Here is an 18,153-nt window from a genome sequence, read left to right on the forward strand (position 1 = left end):
TTTATTTATAAAATTTGCATTTGCATTCAGAGAGAAAAAAGAAAGTACCAAATACAAAACCATCCTCCACTGGTGTCCATAAGAACATTCTGCCACCACTAAAGATCTAAAAAGAGCACAGCAATACCCAACAGATGCAAAACATATCAAAGACAAAACACACTAAACCTGGATTTTAAAAAACAAATGCCTGTCACTTCTATCTCACCCACGCTTTAAACAAACAAAATACATGAAAGACAGAATATTCTCTTTCCTTCAAGTACTGAACTCTTTCTGAAAATTCAAGTCCACAAATATAATTCATTACCCTGCAGGAAAAGTGTGGCATGCTAGCATCAAGCCCCAAATTATTATTCTAGGGACACCAACACTAGCTGTAGGGCAAATGTAAATTTATCTTTTAATCCTTCAATTTTTGCCATTTCCAGGCATCACATACCTCAATAAGGAGCCTGAAGTATTATCCAGCTGACTAGCTTTTAATTTGAACAATGTGAACAAACTTTGTTTAACCATGACCTAGAGCCACACATGAAATGAGATTAAAGTTGTCTCTTCACATTTAGTAATCTTCTAGTTAACATGCAAAACAACCAGAAAGCTACTTTAAGAGAAAAAACAAAGTCATGGGAAAAAAAAATAAATAAAAGGGCTGTATCTGAGTGCAGCTAAGTATATTGTTAAACATTTTATCCTCGTACCTGTTCTAGGTACTGAGGTGCAAAGTGATTTTCACAAACCAGGGTACTGTACCTGTGCTGCACTGAAAAATACCTTGAGGGGTTGCCTGAGTCCCAGCAGTACAGCTGGATGACCTGCAAAGCATTTCTCTTGATGGCAAAGACACCCCTGAGTCTCACCAAAAGGTTCTTCAAGGCACCATGGTCCCATATACTTGCGCTATACTCTCCAGAAGACCCCAAAATTAATGGGGTCACCCTCCCAGCACTACTGGCTACACCACAGCCATCCTCAATATGCTGGAACAGGAAACATGCTCTGCCCTAGATGTGGGGACACCTTAGAGAACATACTCTTGGGATCTTATTTTAATCCAACACTACTGCAAGGCTTCAGTGTAAACAGCTTTTTTCCAGTCACTAATAAAAGAAACTGTGTCCCTAGTAGTGTTGGAATATGTTTAACCTGTAAGGCCATTGCAACTAAAATATATAACTACTGACAACAGTCACTACTGACCTACATAGAAAGGACTACAAGACCAGCTTTTATTGTCATGGTTTCTCAGTTTTCCAAAGATTATGAAGGGTGACCCTCCCAGAGGATATTCTCCATCCTGCTGTACTTACTGTGAAGGTAGTCTGCCAGGTCACCACCATTACAGTACTGCAAACAGAACAGAAAGCTCAGTTAACACAGGGCAAATCAAAGATTAACAAGAAAAACAGTAAACTTCAGTAGGGTGGCAGGTTTATCACAATATTTAAACAAAAATAAGCACACATGTTAAAATACTATCCAGAAGTTGGCAGGGGAAAACCCCATTCCTCTGGGTTCCTCTCCTATTTCTCCTAAATGTTATGTTGCATGATGATACACCAGCATCACCAGCACCATCCATGTTCAAGGACTTCAGAGAGAAAGGTAGAACCAGAACAAAGCAGAGGGGTCAGCACTGGAGACAGCAGCAGAAAACTGTTTGAGGAAAGCCTGGGAGTGGACACAGCTGAACGCTCAAACTCCTCACATCAATGTTCCACATCATTAGGAAAAGTCAACAAGACCTCCAAGTGAGAACTGCAGAGCAAGGGAAACATTCAGCGGCTCTGCAGGTAATCTGTGTCCAGAACATTCTCTCTGGTGGATGCCTGAACATACCCTTCTAACCCCTAAAATTGAGTGTCTGCTTAAGCCTGTGCCTGCAGGACCTTTTGAGAGCAGCAAGATGGAAAATCCCCTGGCTGCTCTCTGCACCCACACTCTCCAAGGCCTGAGCTGCAGATTAGATTAACAAAGCCTTACAGGTGAGACTGCCAGCAGGAAGCACCACTTGTGAAACATGCTGATCTGCTTAAAATGGGTTTAAAATATTCAAAAAGAGAAAGAGGGAGGGAAAGGAGGTTAAAAAAACCAACACACTCACCTCCATAACCAAGTAGACAGAGTTTGCCAGTTCCTGGGGAAATAGAAAATGGAAAATTAAGGGATTTATGCACTGAAATATTTCAGACATTTAATTGCTGTATTACCTTTTAAACAGATAATTTGTTCTCTGCTATGAGTCAGACTGAAGAAAGGGTGAAAACATTATAGGTTAATTCCTGGAAGACTGCTTGCTTTGAAAATGCCAGGTATTTAAGCATATTATTGATTTGTGAGAGTGCATCTGTTTAACCAAGCTGATCTTCTGTATTGTGGCTTGGGTCTCCATGTCCTTTCAGGCTCCAGGGATTAACAGTGGCACGCAACACGGATGCTGGCACACTGCTATCTTAGAGCCTTAATCATTTCCACATTTAACTTGGCCCTTTTTAGCAGCTGTGCCCACATGAGCAGGGCTAGGCTGAACAGAAAGATAAGAGCAGCACAACTTTGGGACCTGCAATTCAACCCCGTGGCTGAAAAGTGCCCAAGTGACACCTTCCATTAGAGGGCAAAATGAAAGATCTTAGACTAAAAATGTAACATTTGCCAACCATATTTTCTACATGCCTTAACAGTGCCATTATGAGGTGGTTAAAGCTTTCTGGATTGTAACAGGGGTCAACACCAGCCAAGTCCAGGCCAAATCCTCATCTTCCTAAATTCACTACAGGTGCTGCACTGTGATGCTCTTACCATCCTGGGAGTTCACCTCCTGCCTTGGCTGACCTCTCCCCAGCCGCAGGGAAACATCCATATATCCATGGTACAAGCACAGGAGAGTGCAGAGATGTGTCCCACAAAAATACAGCCCCACAGAGTCCCAGCAGGAGCCTTGGTGGCTGTGCAGCACATGGTGACACCAGGGCCAGCCTGGCACGTGTCCAGCAGAGCCACCAAAGCACTGCCAAAGAACAGACATGAAAACAGCCAAATATTTCAACCCTGGGTAGACCCAGAAGGCCAAACGACTAAATCCTTTTGTTGAGACAGAAGTCAGACAGGAGTAGACCAACTATATAAAATCTGTAAGCAAGAAGTCAGTCCTACAGCTTATAAACCAGAAGTCACTTCTAAACTCAAGGCCCAGCTGGGAACACTCACAGACAGCAACTGTGTGGGTGAGTGGAGAAGTCCTGAAAGCAGAGGCAGAGCATGAGATTCCACTTCCAGGGCAGCATGACTTTATTCACAGGCTGTTTAGATACCAGTCTACATGATTTCTCTTCTGACCCAAACCATTTCAAAACCTCCAGCATCCACTCTAGAACTCTGTTTAGTTTCCAAGCATTCTCCACTGTCTGCTCTCATCCCTTTCACCCTGGTCAGTCCACAGAACTCTGCCTCCCATCAAGCTGTACCAAATTCCCTGCCTTTGTCAATGCCTGGAGTCCTCAGCACCTCTTGCTTTCTCTTCTCTATCCTTTCAACCTCACCACGTGAAATCTGGGTTTCCAGATGTTTGCTGAAGACTGGTTGGAGGAAGAGGAGGAAGATGAAGTATCTGAGATTTGAGACAGCCACAGCTGCAGGGGAACAGGGCACCTTCCCTGGAGGGGCTCAAGCATCCACCACAGCCCAGAGCCACCCTCTGTTCTTACAGCTGTTCTCACTACCAAACCCTGCTGAGCTTTTAGAAGTCCCCCTGTTTGTTGAAAAAGCAATTTTCTGTAATACTTCAAGAAAGTGTTTGCTGCACTTCCCTGCATGACAAACACTTCTTTCAACAGGCTTTGTTTTTCAACCTCTGCATTTGAAAGCAGCACACATTAAGTCATCCAATTTCATACACACACTAATGAAGTGGGAAACCAGTCTGTGGCTAAAAGCACCAGCCCAGGGAAGCTGTGCAAGAAGAAAACCCCAAGCACCATCACAGGCTTTGCACATGGCAAAGCACTGAGGGAGAATTCTCAGCAGCATTCAAAGCCCACCAGCTCCTGCTGTCCTAGGCAAGAAGAGCAGAAAGCCAAGGTTGATAAAAACACCCAGGACTTTCACTGCTACAGGAACTGCAGCCCCAGATGTACCAGGAGATAGGAGACACACCAGAAGTGCAATGCAGCTGCTGGGCACACAGGAAATGTCTGAAGTGGTTTTTGCAGCCCAGACCAGGTTCATCACTGCCACAAAAACAGGTTTCATAGACACTTCTAGGCTGAATGTGCTGTGATCACTGCAGCCCAGGAACTCTGCACTTTATATGCACAGTGCCAGCATGGTTTGGGGAAGCTCAGTGTATTATTACCTATATAGGAAACGAAGAGGAACCAGAGCTTACACAAACCAACTCAGAAGATATTTGTAATAACTTATTAGCCAACAGCTAATGCACACTCTGCAGTATGGCTGTTTTTCCACTCTACATTATTTAAAGACTTTGCAAACAAACATCACCAAGGAAGTCATTGATTTTTGGCAGCCAGTGTGTGCAGGGACCAGGGTTAAACAAGGACCAGCACTGGCAAGGGAGATGCTCTGCTTGACTTTCCCAACAACAACATGACCTTGGTGGTTGGTGGTTTTATCTCTTGACTGTGCTGGTGTGATAAGAGGGCAATGCCTGAAAGGCTTTGAGGAGAGAAGCTGGTGGCTCTCCCAACCATCACTGGCAACAGCAACCTCTGAAAATCCAACCTCACCAGGCAGAGCTGGCCAGAACACCTAGCAAGGGCATTTTCAGATCACAGCTGCCTGTAGCAAGGCAACAAACACATGTGCAGCTTCAGCATTTCAAGATCCACTTACAAGAAAGATCTGTAAAATTTTACCAACAAAATGAAACATTTATTTCAAGAAGGGTCCCAGAAACAAACTAGTGTTTGGAAAAAGCCAGTAGAGCTTACTGTGGTTAAAATAGACTCAGCTGTCTGAAGAGACTTCTGGTTTCTCAAACAGGCTGATGGACTTCTCTCAAGCTGATTCAGCAGCAGAAACTACTTCTAGTCCATTTTTATCCTTCCACTATATTTATGATTTTTTCATTAACAAAACAAGGGAAAAAATACTGCAAGCCAAATTCTGCAAGCTACCAGTTTATCTGAAAACCAAAGCAAAATGCCCAACCCACTCATTTCCACATCAAGAAAAGTATTACAGTTTGCTCTATTTTTGCAGAGGCTTATTTTCAAGAAGTGTTACAGATCATTTCCTCTGGACCTCTTATTCACATGTGCCAGTCTGTACAGCCAAGCCTAATCCTGTCACTAAACAAGCTCAATGGAGACAACAGCACAGACACAACCCCTAACTTTTCCTGTCATCACAAAGGGCAGCAGTACCCTGGCCATGCCCCACAATGGCAGCAAAACGCCTCTGCCAAAGGCATTAAGCTGATAATTAATCAACCTGGAGCATTGCCTGCCTTGTTCTTGCAGCAGAGGCCCCAGTGATGAAGTTACAATTTAATTGAGTGTAAAAATAGGCAACAGCCTCTGCTGTCTACAAATAACACACATCTGCTGATGGAGGACAAAGAAATGAAGAAACCTTATTTAGCAATACACCATAAATCACCCCAAGACTGTGCTCTGTTAGAATTCCTCACTGTGACACCAGGACACATGGTGTTATGGACAGTAAGACCCAACAGTCCTGTCTCCCTTCTCTCCACCCATACTGGAAGGTGGCATGATCCTCTTCTTGGAAAGAGTGTGTTTAGGTGTGTCCAAAGGGAAATGTCTGGGTGTACCCACAGTTAGTCATCCTCCTACCACAGCTTAAAAAGTCTCAGAGAGGAATTTTCCTTAGAAAAATCCTCCTCTGCACTCTACCCCTGAACTCAGCCTGCCACCAAGTTTAGAAAGATGCTCAGGAACGGCAAAAAGTGGAAATTTGATTACACAACACTCCAAGATTCTCTCAGCAGTGCAGTGTTCTCACCCTTCTGTGTGAGACCAGTGCTGTAGTACACTCTGGGGGAAAACCAGCTAAGAATGACTCCTACCTCACACAAGACCTCTTTTCTAGGACAACTGGGAAGAACACTGAAGATGAAAGCAGCTCCAGAGTTACACCCATGTGCTGAGCACTGTGGGGCTGGAAAGGCTCCTGTCGCCTACACCAGAGGAGCCATAAGCACTCAAGACTTGTTTTACCACTCTCTGGGTGTTTGCTGGCATCCCTGTGATGGCAGAGGGTTTGTGCCTCTCAGCAGATATCTCCCACAAGCTGCTCAACACCACCTCTCCAACAGCACCCAGAGATGCTGCCAAGCAAAGATAATTTTGCTGCACATGGATCTCTCTAAGCAGGGCCAGGAATTTCACCAACTGCACCAACACAACAGAAGCACAACATAAAGCTGGGGGTCTGGCAGTGGAAGATAACATCAACTGAAAGCTAAGCTTTTCCATTTCTTTTTTGTTACTTCCCCTTCTCACTGCAGCAGAACCACTGTGTATCACATCCTCCTGTTTTGCCAGCAGGATCTCATGGAGCCAATACCTTTCTGACCTGTGGTCTCCAGTTTTTGCCTTCTGACAGTAGCACTGGAGTCAAACACAGTCCAAACAAACACAACTTTGCTTTACAGAAGCCAATTCTTAGGCCAATGGCATCTGGAAAATCCCTAGCTCAGGCAGGGGCTCCCAAACTGACTGGGCTTGGGAAAAACAAACCTGCTGTTCTAAAGAGAGGAAAACAACTTTGCAAAAAGTAAAATCTCTTAGAACTGTTTCACTGTGGCTCACAGCTTGGCTTGAGCAGGCTAGCCTCTGAAAAGGGAAAGGAAAACTGTCATGATAAGCAAGGATTATCTTCTGATGCATCTATTGGAACAAAGCAAGATAAGGGACAATAGCAACATCAGTCAGAAGTGTGGGAGAACCTATCATTGCTCGTCCTTTGGAAAACTGATATAAAGCAAATAGAAGATATTCACATGGCTTTTGAACCCAAGTGAAAAGAAAAACAGGTCTCAGAGCCTTCTGTTCTCTGGCCCTGGTCATCCTCCTCACTCCTCCTGAACATCATCAATAAGGAACTCAAGAACATTCTGAGCGGGCTTCCAATTCAGGAGACAATTAACTCAGATGAAGAAAGGTAAAACCTACTGCAAGTGACTAGAAAGTGTTATTTCCAGAGTCAGCAGATCTGTGACTTCCCAAAATAATGAGGGCTTCTAATTTCTTAATGTAGATCCCATGGAGTAAGCACCAGAAACAAGACCTGGCAAGGCCCACCATGTTCTATCCACAATTGGCCCACAGTTGGCCACTGACTGCATTCTGCTTCCTTCTGACCTGCCAGCTTGCTCTAGGACATGGAGCAAGCAGAAGGGAGGCCCTGCAGCACAAAAATGGTCGATGGGTGGCCTTGCAGCAGGGCAGATTTTTGTAGAACTGGAAGAACAGTGATGCCAAGGGTCAGCACTGCCCCATTCCAGGCACTACTGTACTCTCCACTGCAGAACAGATGAGCTGTTTCAGGACAGGTTGTACTTCAGGGTAGATTAAAAACAGCAGGAAAACCATTCTCTGGTACTACACAGGCTTCAGGAAGGGAGGGAGACTATTTCCCATCCCCCTGGCAACAGTTCTAAAGTCTGCTTGCATGACATTAGAAAACAAACAGGACAACGTCATGTCCGTGGAGCTGCTCTTTCCCAGGCAGCTCATACCACCACAGCCAGAGGGGATCACTGCTGGAGAGGCAGCTCAGCCTTCAAGAGACCTGAACAAACTTCACCATCCCTCCCACTGGACATGAGCTCCCAACAGGTTCCTTCAGCCCAGCCCCACCTTTCCCCCCAGCCGGTCACAGCCCTGCTGCTGGGCTTCACAAATCCATTGCTGGGCTTCACAAATCCACTGCTGGGCTCAAACAGAGCACTGAGACCCAGCACATTGCAGACAGCTCAGACAGAAAAACCTGCCTCTCCTCCTGTGGGGCCTCTGCAGGGCAGCACGCTGCAGCAAAGCCGCAGCTGGAGCCAGCACCGAGCCCAAGCACAGAAACCAAAGCATGGGATGCAGAATGGGGTACAGAAACAAAGAGCTGGGTTTCACAGCCACAGAGCTGCCAGGCGAGACCAAGAACATCCACATCAGAGCAAATTAACCTGTGCTGCTGGAGCACTGAGAAGCAATCCCTTCTTACAGCAGTCACGTTGCTCTGGGGGTAACACTGCAGCTCCTACAGCACCTGAGCCCCCCATGCACTGCCCAAAATCCACTGAATGCAGGCTGCAACAGAGAATGTAGGAAAAAAAAAAAAGAACAGCAGAATCCTGAAAAGTTTGGACTTTCTGACATGGGGTGGAAGTAGTTACCCCTTTGCCAACAGGCAGAATATCTAGAAGCTTTTTCAAACAAAAGCAAGCTCCTATGCAAATAGCAATGCATTATATTAATGCTATCAAGAGAGGAAACTACAGAATTCTAAAAACAATGACAAAAAAAAAATCAAAACCCAATTTGTTTTTCTGTATTCATTCCTCATCTCCTTCTTGTATCACAGCCATACCATAAACTGAACATTTAAGGTTGAATTCCCCATTACCTTAAGCTCAGTCACATGTACTGGAATTAAATCCTTGCATACCTTAAAGTTGCATTTTATGAGCCTGTCAAGTGAGCAGGGTTAGTGGGGGAGAGCTAAGAGTTGAGGTGGATATTTCAGTTTTAATCACACTCATTGAGACACATCAATTGATTGAGATATGTGCAAATACAAGCAAAGTAACTCAGTCATAAGGTTTGATTTTTAGTTTAATGTAGTTTAGTTTTGGATTAATATAGTCTCCCTGATAAAGTTGGAAATTGCCTGTTTTTTAATGGTATATATACCAAACACAATCTGATACTCTGAAAGAGTTGTTCTGGTTTGGGTTTTTCTGGTGTGCTTGTTTTGGTTTTTTTTTTAAAGCAACTCTGAAAATTAGAGTTTTGACCTCCCAGGGTTTTCTATGGCACCTGCATGAGTGACTGGCCTTGGCAAGTCTCTTTCCCATCCATTTATTTCATAGTTCATTCATCAGATTTAAGAAAGCAAGCATACTTGCTACCATAAAGGTGTGGAAACAAGGGGTATAAATAAAAGAGCATGAATTTTCTTTCAAATAAGAACTGTCTTAATTTAAGAAGGGAAAAAATCCAGTTAGTGGAAGCCAGAGAAACACAAGATCAAATCTGCACTATTTAAAAAACAGAGAAATGAGCACTTTTGAACATATTTAGTATGCTGGCTGTGATTGCCAACCAAACGAAAAGAGCATCCAATGCAAACAGAGAGGGTGTGTGCAGGGTGAGGTGACACAGCACCCAAGGGACACACAGAGCCCACCCCACAGCCCCCAGGCTGCCTCCCAGCCCTGCCTGAGGTCCCTGGGGTCCCCATCACACCAGCAGCTCCCACACCCTGAGCCACCAATGCACTCAGAGCTGGCTGGGAGTCTCCCCCTTCCTGGAGGTTTTTAAGATGCTTTGCTAAATGGGATCTCTAATGACTTAAAATTATGCATCTTTCATTCCCCCCCCACTGGAAGCACAGTCTGGTTGATCCCTACTATGCCAGCTCAGCTGACCTAATTCCTCCTGTTATTCTGATGCTAGGAGACAAGCCAGGTGCTCCTGCAGCCAGACTGAACATTATTGCCCTGAGCAACCAGTGATGCACAATTTGATTCATTTCTGTCGCCCCCCCCCCCCTTGAAACAACCTTGCTTAGTAAACAGATGCAGCTCTGAGATCCTCACTCTGCATTTTGACAGCACCTCTGTGTTTCTGGTAGTATTAAAGGTCTGCACATGATAAAGCAGGAGACAATGCACAGTTAAAGGGCCTCTTTGCTATACAATAAGCACAGCAGAGGTTCCAAAGCTGTCTGTGGGCAGGGCTCCTCCCTGCATTCTGCTGTGAACATTTGTTACTACATTTCTCAGACAGGAAACCTAACATCTGAAGACAATTAAGATGCTTTCTCTTAATCAAAGTATGTTTAGGTCTGCACCTGAGAAACTGCCTTGGAAGGTCACATCATTCATGCTCATTTTCCACCAAATGTGCCATTTGCTACTGCTATGTGAACATAAGTAACAGCAGGGGGGAAAAAAACACCACCCAGACAACAAAAAACATCAAGCAAAACCATGTATACTTATTCTGAAAGCAAAACCAAAGCAAAAAACCTCTCGCTGCCTTTGCAAAGACCACCCTGTGCTCAGCTCCTCATTCCCACAGGGTCTCACTTCTGGGATGGAGGCAGTTTGCCTCAGGGAAGACCCACATCCACTTCTCTGGGTGTTTTTCCAAGGCAAACCAGAGCCATCCAGTCTGCATTCCTACCACCAGTGCCAACCCTCTGTTTGCTGGTCTGTGCAGAGCTTTTCAGCTGGTATCCACAGGTGGGAAGGCTGGAGGAGAGGGGAGGACACACCAAAGTGAATTGTACCCTCCATTCTCTAATACAAGAATGAGCACTAAGATGAGTTTTTGAGACACACAGGTTTATTGCAGTTTCACAGCTTAGTGGCAAGTTCAGTCTAGTCACAAAGCTAAATCTTTCAATTAGGCTTTGCTTTGAGCCTATAAATATTTGAAATAAATTCAAATAATGTTTTTCCACCTGAATTTAATCCCACCAGCCACTGATAAGAAGACACCTCTTCCCACCCATCATCCAAATCTTCACCTCTTGCTTTGCTCACTCCAAATGTGTTCAGTCATCACAAGGATTTACACAGAGGAAATTTTCATGATGGAAACACTGGTGGAGCCCCAAGAGCAGCAGCACAAACAGCAGCCACCAGAGCTTTGCTATCAAGCTGTGAACACAACAGCCTTCCAGTTTCCTATTACTGCTGGGGAACATTCCTTAATCTGTCATTACAGGCTGAGTAATGCTACCTTCCACAGGAGCTTTGGAGACCATTAACCACCACGTTACTGGCTCTTCCATGACACCTTAATCATGTGAGAGGAACACAGGTGTGTGCTTTACACACAGCATGAGTAAAACAGTGACCATAATTTCAGAAATGTGGCAAGACAACTCCCTCTAAAAAAAGCCGATGACTGAGGTCTATATTTAGTGGTCAGCATTAGCTGGATGTTTCTGTGACCTGCACAGTGGGATACTTGGCTGGGGAAGCCAGCATCAAATCAAAGTTCAACACTACAGAACTCTCAGCTCTCTGCAAACATGGCCATTCTGGTCCACTAAATTCCCAAGCATTTCCCTACAAAACAACTGGCAGAGGGTGGTTGTGTTTTCATCCTTTCCTCTTTAGCTCTAAATTAAGCCAGATTCAATCTTCAGTAAGAGTGATTCCCTTCAACAGATGCGAGGATGCTGACGGAGCAGGACAGCAGACACCCCATTCTTGTCTGCAGCACAAACAGAGAGAGGATTGCTTGGCACTTCAGAGAGCTGCACTTTACACCCACTCACCAGGCAAGCTGCCAGCTTCGCTAGGGGATGGAATTAAAACAGGGTTTAAGCAGGCAGCCTGACCTCAGGAGAGCAATCTCCCAGACACAGAGTGCCTCTTCAGTCATCCCAAGTGCCTCAGTGGAGCCCTGTCTCCAGAGACAGAGCATGTAAACAGCAGTGCCTGAGGAACAGAAGGTCCTGCGTGAGGTGGCACGAGAGGTGGCCAGGCATGAGGTGACACTGCAGCAGCACTGATTCACCCAGCCCCACGCTCATCAGAGCACTGCTGCAGCAGAGGTGACAGCGCTGGAGGGCACACAGAAGGACACTGCTGTCCACACGGCTCCTGGGGGACAGCAGGAGGCACGTACACAAGATGCAGAGTAGCATCTAAAGGCTCTGTGTCAGAAAAAGGGTGATGGTGCAGCCAGCACAGCACATCACAGCCCAGCAGCCACGGCTCTATTGATCACAAGGACTTTCTACACAGCAGCAACACAAGGCTGTCATTATCTGGCTCTCAAGACCAGCCCAGGGTGACTGATCACTAACCCGAGAAGCATTTGTTCTGCCACCCATGCCTTAATCCATGTGCACAAGAAAAATCTGCACTGCAAGGACTCTGTGTTCTTTGTCTCCAGGTGATACAGTCATCGCTGCAGAAATATTTTTGGTGAGTCTGTACCAGGTGACTGACTAAAGCATTTGTCTCAGCTCATCCCAAACTGGTGAGTATAATAAATCAACCTGTTACCAAAGTGTAGAAAGCAGACCCTCAGGTAACAAAGGCTGAGCCAGAAACGTCACAGCACAGTGTCTCATGTGCCTTTAACAGCTCTGTTACTGCAACCAGTCCATCCCACCCATGCAGAAATTGGGGGAAAAAACCTAACACAAAAACCACCTGATATCCACTCAAGCACACTCACAGCTAGGCTGCTTTAAGAAGCAAGTTCAGCTCACAGTGCACAACTAGGGAAAATCTGTCAATAAAATAATCCTTCTTATTTCATGCAGGAAAATGTTTTTAATATCCAAAGCATGACATGTCCAGATTCAGCAGATTTTCTGCCCTACCACCCACACAGCCACATATGAAACCTTCAGCTGACACCTATTCAACCTGGGGCAGCTGGCACAGAACAGGGAGGGAAAGACACCCAGAATCTCCCACTGCCCAAAGATCTCAGCTATGTATGCAGGAACTTCTGCCTAGTGCTGGAAGGAATTTGCTGGCACACAGTGCTCCCAGGATCTGACAAGTCCAAAGGTTCCCTTCCTACCATTCAATCTCCTCAGCTAACCAAGTGGTCTCTGACCACAGATTTAATGTCCTGAGACACACAGGAAACCAAAGCAAGCCCCACACACCAGCCCACACATGCTAAGCTTCCCCTGTCCATGAACATGAAGAGCTGAGCTGATCCTCAGAGTCACGGAGACCAGTTTTCCAAGAACCTTCATTTCCAAACCAAGACCTCCTTTGGCAGAAACCGTCATTTGTTGTTATTAATTTGCACCTTAAGGAACAAGGGCTCATTTGGCTGTTGTCAGAGTAAAAGGATTTCTGGTAGCCAGATGTGCCTCTGGAGCACTCTGTCCTCTTTGCTGCAGACTGGGGACCCCAGCCAGCCAGCTGAGGGGTCAGGTAGTGCTCAGCAGCAACTAAGACACCCCACACAGGGTGTAACACAGCTTTTACTGTCTGCCAAACACCTCCTGTGCCTAGGAAAAACCCACAGCACAACTCCACACTGACACTAAATAGACAGCACTTTTAGAAATGTGGTACAATAAGATTTATCCTCTTTTTGAGCAAGGGTTCTTGCATTAGGCTCCTAAACTATTAACATCACCTCTCATTAATATGAGAGCACATAATGAATATGCATATTTCATTTTGTGAGCCATTCTCATGTCCTGATGCTGTACTAAGGACTCCAGCAAGGGGATCCAGAAAAGTCCAGTCACTGCACTTTTATGGATTAAACATTAATCAGAATCATTTATTCCTAGGAAGTTTCTTATTTTGTCATTATTTATGAACCAATATCACAAAGATCTGGAAATGAAAGAAACACAGCAATTTTCCCAGATTTGAAGGATGAATTCAGGGTGCCAGGGTGAGAGCTGCTTGTCAGTACGAAATGTACTCTGAAGCAAATCTAGCCTTACATCAAAAATCTCATGTACTGAGAGGTCTGGCTAACATGAGTTTTTAACCAGGAAAATGCAAATGAAAGCATCATTGGGTGTAATCACTCGCTTACAGCCACTGTGGTTTTGGTAACCATTTCCTTGTGTGCAAGAAACAAACGAGTAAAAGTCAGAGTCACTGTTGACAGGCAGTGCAGAGGAAGGGAGGACACAAAATGCAATGACAGACAAAGCTACAGGGCAACAATAAGTTTCACGGGAAGTATTCTTTTTCCTCTTGCTCTATGTTGTAATACAAGAATAAACATCTTCTATTTTAGAAAGCCTACAAGTAAGGATTCAATTAACTGCAAATGTGGTATTTTTGAGGATAAATACAATAAATTCATATGCAGCTATGAATGAAGCTCCTGATCTGGTATCAGGGGAGCAATGTGAGTAGAAGTCTTTTCCACAAAGTAAGGAAAGGTGGGCAGAAGCCAGCCTTCCACAGACCTGCACTTTTACCTTTACAGATAATTTACTCTCACACAACCCCTAAGCAGACACAGAGCAAGGCCAAGCATGCAGACACACTAAACACACAGCATATGTGGGTTAACTGCAACAGACTGTCTGGTAATAGATCACCTCACACCAGAGGAGAGTCCACACCCAATGCCCCCTAAATAATCTCATTTTCTCTGAGAAATCAAATTACCCAGGTCATACAAGGACTCTAAGACAAAGCTGGTAACTAAGCACAAACCTGGGCATGCCTTGAGCCCTGGACCATTCTTAAGTTCCTGTTTTGTGGTATCTTACACAGCTTCTTCCTAAAATCTCACCAGACTACACTGCTGAACACAGAATATGATAAAGCTCATCACAAAAGGAGAAAAACACATTCCTATAAATGCAACAGCAATAAAACTGCTCCTTTTGCAGAAAACATCTTTGAGTCGCTTCCTACTCAGCAGCAATTTGAAGCAGGGAGAGGAATCTAACAAAAGTGTTGAAAAATCTCAGTAAGCATAAATGCTTGATGCAAATGCTAACTATGGAGTGCAGGAGCAGCCAGTCACTCTCTCAAGTGAAAAGTTATTAAGCAAATTAGGAAGGTACATACAGAGCATGAAAAAAAAGCAAAAAAAAAAACAAACCAAAAAACCACCTAAACCATGAGATCTAATGCTCCAAGTGGGCTGTGCCAGGAGCATTAGAAGGAAGGAAGCTTTCCCAGCTACTCTGCAGCGCTCATCAGCCCCAAGGCCGCTCTGCCAGATCAGCTCAGCAGCAGAGCGCAGCTCTCCAGGGAGATTTCCCAGCAGCAATTCTGCTCTCCAGGGCAGCCCTGCAGGGCCCCCTGCTCCAGCAGGGAGGGATCCGGGGCTGTCCCAGCTCCGGGGGCTGCGGCACACCGGGTGACAACACCGGCGGACTACAGCACCCAGCAGGCACCGCCGGCCGGGCTGGCTCGCACCGCCGGGGCTGACGCGGAGCCACCGGAGCCAATCCACGGCACACGGAGGAAATGTCAACAAACACGGCGGCCTGCGGGACGCGTGATACCGGCCACAGGGCAGCACACGGCCGATAAGCCCCGCCAGGGCCGGCCGGGGGTGGGCACACAGCGCTCACCCACCCTGCATCACAGCCCTTCATCCAGCAGCACCGCCGGGAGCACAGCCCCTCATCCTCCAGCACCGCCTTTCCATCCCGCAGCTGTTTTTTTAAAAAGCATTCACGAACGGCAAAGAAAACTTGCCCTGTTACCAAGCAAGATTTAACAAATAATCAAGAAGGAAAAAAAATAAATTTAAAACTTGATGGTTCGCGTTTAGCAGCAGATCAGTTTTAGCCCCTCTAGATTAGATCTTCGGGGCTGGCTTTGAAGGAAAAATGTCTGCTGCAATTTTTAACACTTAGTGACGACCGCAAGGACAACAGAAAAAATGCAAATTAAAATCCTCTGGAGCTAAGACAATCATATGCTACAAAGTCATGCTTGCACTATTTTTGCGTGGTCTAGGAAATAGAAATTTTCTCAGGGAGTGTATCCAGACCAGAGAAATAAAATAAAGAAGTGGGCATGCCAAAAATAACTACTAATTTTATTTCTAACATTTTGAGAACTTAAAAGCTTCCAGCACAGACATATTCACCACACTGCATTTCACTGTGTAACATCCTGGAGCAGAAGCTCCCACCTCAACTCCCAACTGCACATGAGTTGTCTGGTCCAGCCAACAGCTAACACATGATCTGCTGTGTTTGTTTATCTTTCCATAACTTATCAGAAGGCTTTCTCTTCCCCCCCCCTTCCCCCACACCGAGTACACATCAGAATACAAACACTTGTTAAAAAGTGAAATTTCACAAACTCCATTCAGCTTTTCCCGAATTTAGAATGCTTTGACATAATTGATTGTATTTACCTGGAAGTCATACAAGGCAACAATGTTTTCATGTTTCAATTCCTAGAAAAAGTAAAAAGAAAAACAAACCATAAGCTAGGAGCCAAAAAAAGGGAATATTGAATAAAGACTGAAGAAAAGAAGTCAGGCTGCCTTTACCTTAAGAATTTTTATTTCCTTGCCTAGCAGTGTTTGTGATTTTGCAAGGTTCTTCTTGTTAATACATTTCACAGCTACTTCCAGCTCAGGTTTCTGAAACAGTACATAAATAACACAAACAAATGTAAATTTCACCATTCATTCACATTAGGATAAGCAGCCTCTTAACAGATTACAAATCCTACTGAAAGAAGTGTCTTGCAGCTAGTAAAGGCCTCTCACTTCACATCCTAATGCCTTCTCCTTACTTGTTCAGACTTGTCCTCTCCAGAATTATGCTTGTCAGCCCAAGGAGAAAAGCCCAGGGTTTAGGGTTTTGTTACTACTTCATACAATGATTATCCTCTTATTTAATCACTAGAAATAAATGCACTGTGGGAGCCGTGGCTTATCCCAAGCACTAATGATGGAAAATCCACTGCCGGATTGGTTTCCTTTTATTTACCAGTGTGAGATTTCTCCTCCTCCTCCTTGAAAAATTAAGTGGAGAAGGAGAAGACTTCACAGACACACACACACACAAAAATCCCAAACAAACTAAAGAGTTCCTTTCATAGATGGTGTGTAGGGATTTTTTTCTCCCTTGTTTTGGAGGTGGGGACGGGTTTTGAGTGGATCTGGGAGGCAGCTGACGGCCTCCCAGCCCCAAGGTGAAGCCACCTGCCCGGCTCCTGCCGGGACACACACCTGCTTGGAAGAAACTCCAAGGAGAACAATAAATAAATAAAAATCAGCACCCCAAGCCCGGGGTGATGCCCAGGCTGGCAAGCGCCGCCGCTTGCGGCGGGGATGCGGCGACCGGGGCGCGCTGCCCCCAGCTCGGCCCAGAGCAGGAAATAAATAAATAAATGAAAAGCAGAAGCGGGGAGGGTGGAAATAAAAAGCAGGGATTCTCACTTCTTTGTGCCTGCCTTTGAAGACGACGGCGAAGGCTCCGTGCCCGATCAGGTCCTTCCTGCTGAACTCAAACTTTCCCACCGTCTCCATGGCGCTGCGCCGGGGGGTCCCGGGGGCCGGCGGCGAGGCTGCGGCCGGGACGGCTTCAGAGCTGCAAAGGGACGAGGAGGAGGATGGCGGTGATGAAGGAGCTGCCTTTAAAGAAAATTAAACCTCTCCCAATCCAAACGCGACGGGGGTACCCCCCGCCACCGCCCCCCTCGGACCGGTCGGGAGCCGGAGCAGCCCCGCTCCCGCCGGCCCCGGCAGCTCCGCTCCGCGCTGCCCACCTCGCCCTCGTCCATGGGCTGCCTCTTCCTGCCGAGCGGCCGGGAGCCGGGCATTGTCAGCGGCCGGGGCGAAGCTGGCTCCTCAGCAGCGGGCCTCCCCCATCTCCTCCTCGGGCCGGGCCGGCGCGGCTCCTCGGGCCCCGCTTCAGGCGGGGCTCCCCATGCCGAGCCCCGGCCCCCCCGCCGGCAGGCGCGGCTTCGCCGAGAGTCCACCTTAAGCGCGATCCACCTTAACGCCCGGTCCGCCTCACGGCAGCGTTCCACCTTAAGCGCGATCCACCTTAAGGGCCGCCCGCGCCCCCGGCTGTGAGCGCTGGCGGGGCCGGGGTCGCGGGGCCGGGGTCGCTCCGCGGGAGCCGCCGCTCGCTCGGCCGGGCCCGGACAAAGCTGTGCGGAGCGGAGCTGGAGCGCCGGGCGGCGCAGGCGCGGTGTGCGGCGGGGGAGGCGGCGGACAGGCAGGCGGGCAGAGCGGCGGCGGCGGCGGCACCTGAGGCGGAGCGGCCGGGCCCGGCACATTTAAAGGCGCCGCCTGCCGCCCGCCTGAGTCAGCGCCGCGCTGCCGCGGCCCCCGCGCCGCCGGCCCGGGAGGGCTCCTGGCAGCCACCCGGCCTTTGGGGGGTGACACAACCGTGGGATGTTCTGAGTTGGGAGAGACACACAACGGTATTGAAGTGCGGCTCCTGGTCCTGCACAGCAGAGTCCCAAGAATCCCACCACGTGCCTGAGAGCGTTGTCCA

General features: G+C 46.8%; 1 protein-coding gene across 1 annotated transcript in view; it reads right to left on the reverse strand.

Moving 5' to 3' along the window:
* The window catches only part of ULK1 (unc-51 like autophagy activating kinase 1), a 74,601-nt gene extending 56,927 nt beyond the window's left edge, over positions 1 to 17,674 (reverse strand). The window contains exons 1-6 of the mRNA XM_058816684.1: positions 17,417 to 17,674; positions 17,088 to 17,238; positions 16,191 to 16,283; positions 16,053 to 16,094; positions 2,108 to 2,140; positions 1,314 to 1,350 (exon numbers count right to left, since the gene is read on the reverse strand). Of these exons, the coding sequence (XP_058672667.1) occupies positions 1,314 to 1,350; positions 2,108 to 2,140; positions 16,053 to 16,094; positions 16,191 to 16,283; positions 17,088 to 17,177 (295 nt within the window). The 5' untranslated portion in view covers positions 17,178 to 17,238; positions 17,417 to 17,674. The remainder of the gene's footprint in view (positions 1 to 1,313; positions 1,351 to 2,107; positions 2,141 to 16,052; positions 16,095 to 16,190; positions 16,284 to 17,087; positions 17,239 to 17,416) is intronic.
* Positions 17,675 to 18,153: the final 479 nt, after the last annotated feature.

This window comes from Ammospiza caudacuta, chromosome 18 (genome assembly GCF_027887145.1).
Source record: "Ammospiza caudacuta isolate bAmmCau1 chromosome 18, bAmmCau1.pri, whole genome shotgun sequence".
Lineage (NCBI taxonomy): Eukaryota > Metazoa > Chordata > Aves > Passeriformes > Passerellidae > Ammospiza > Ammospiza caudacuta.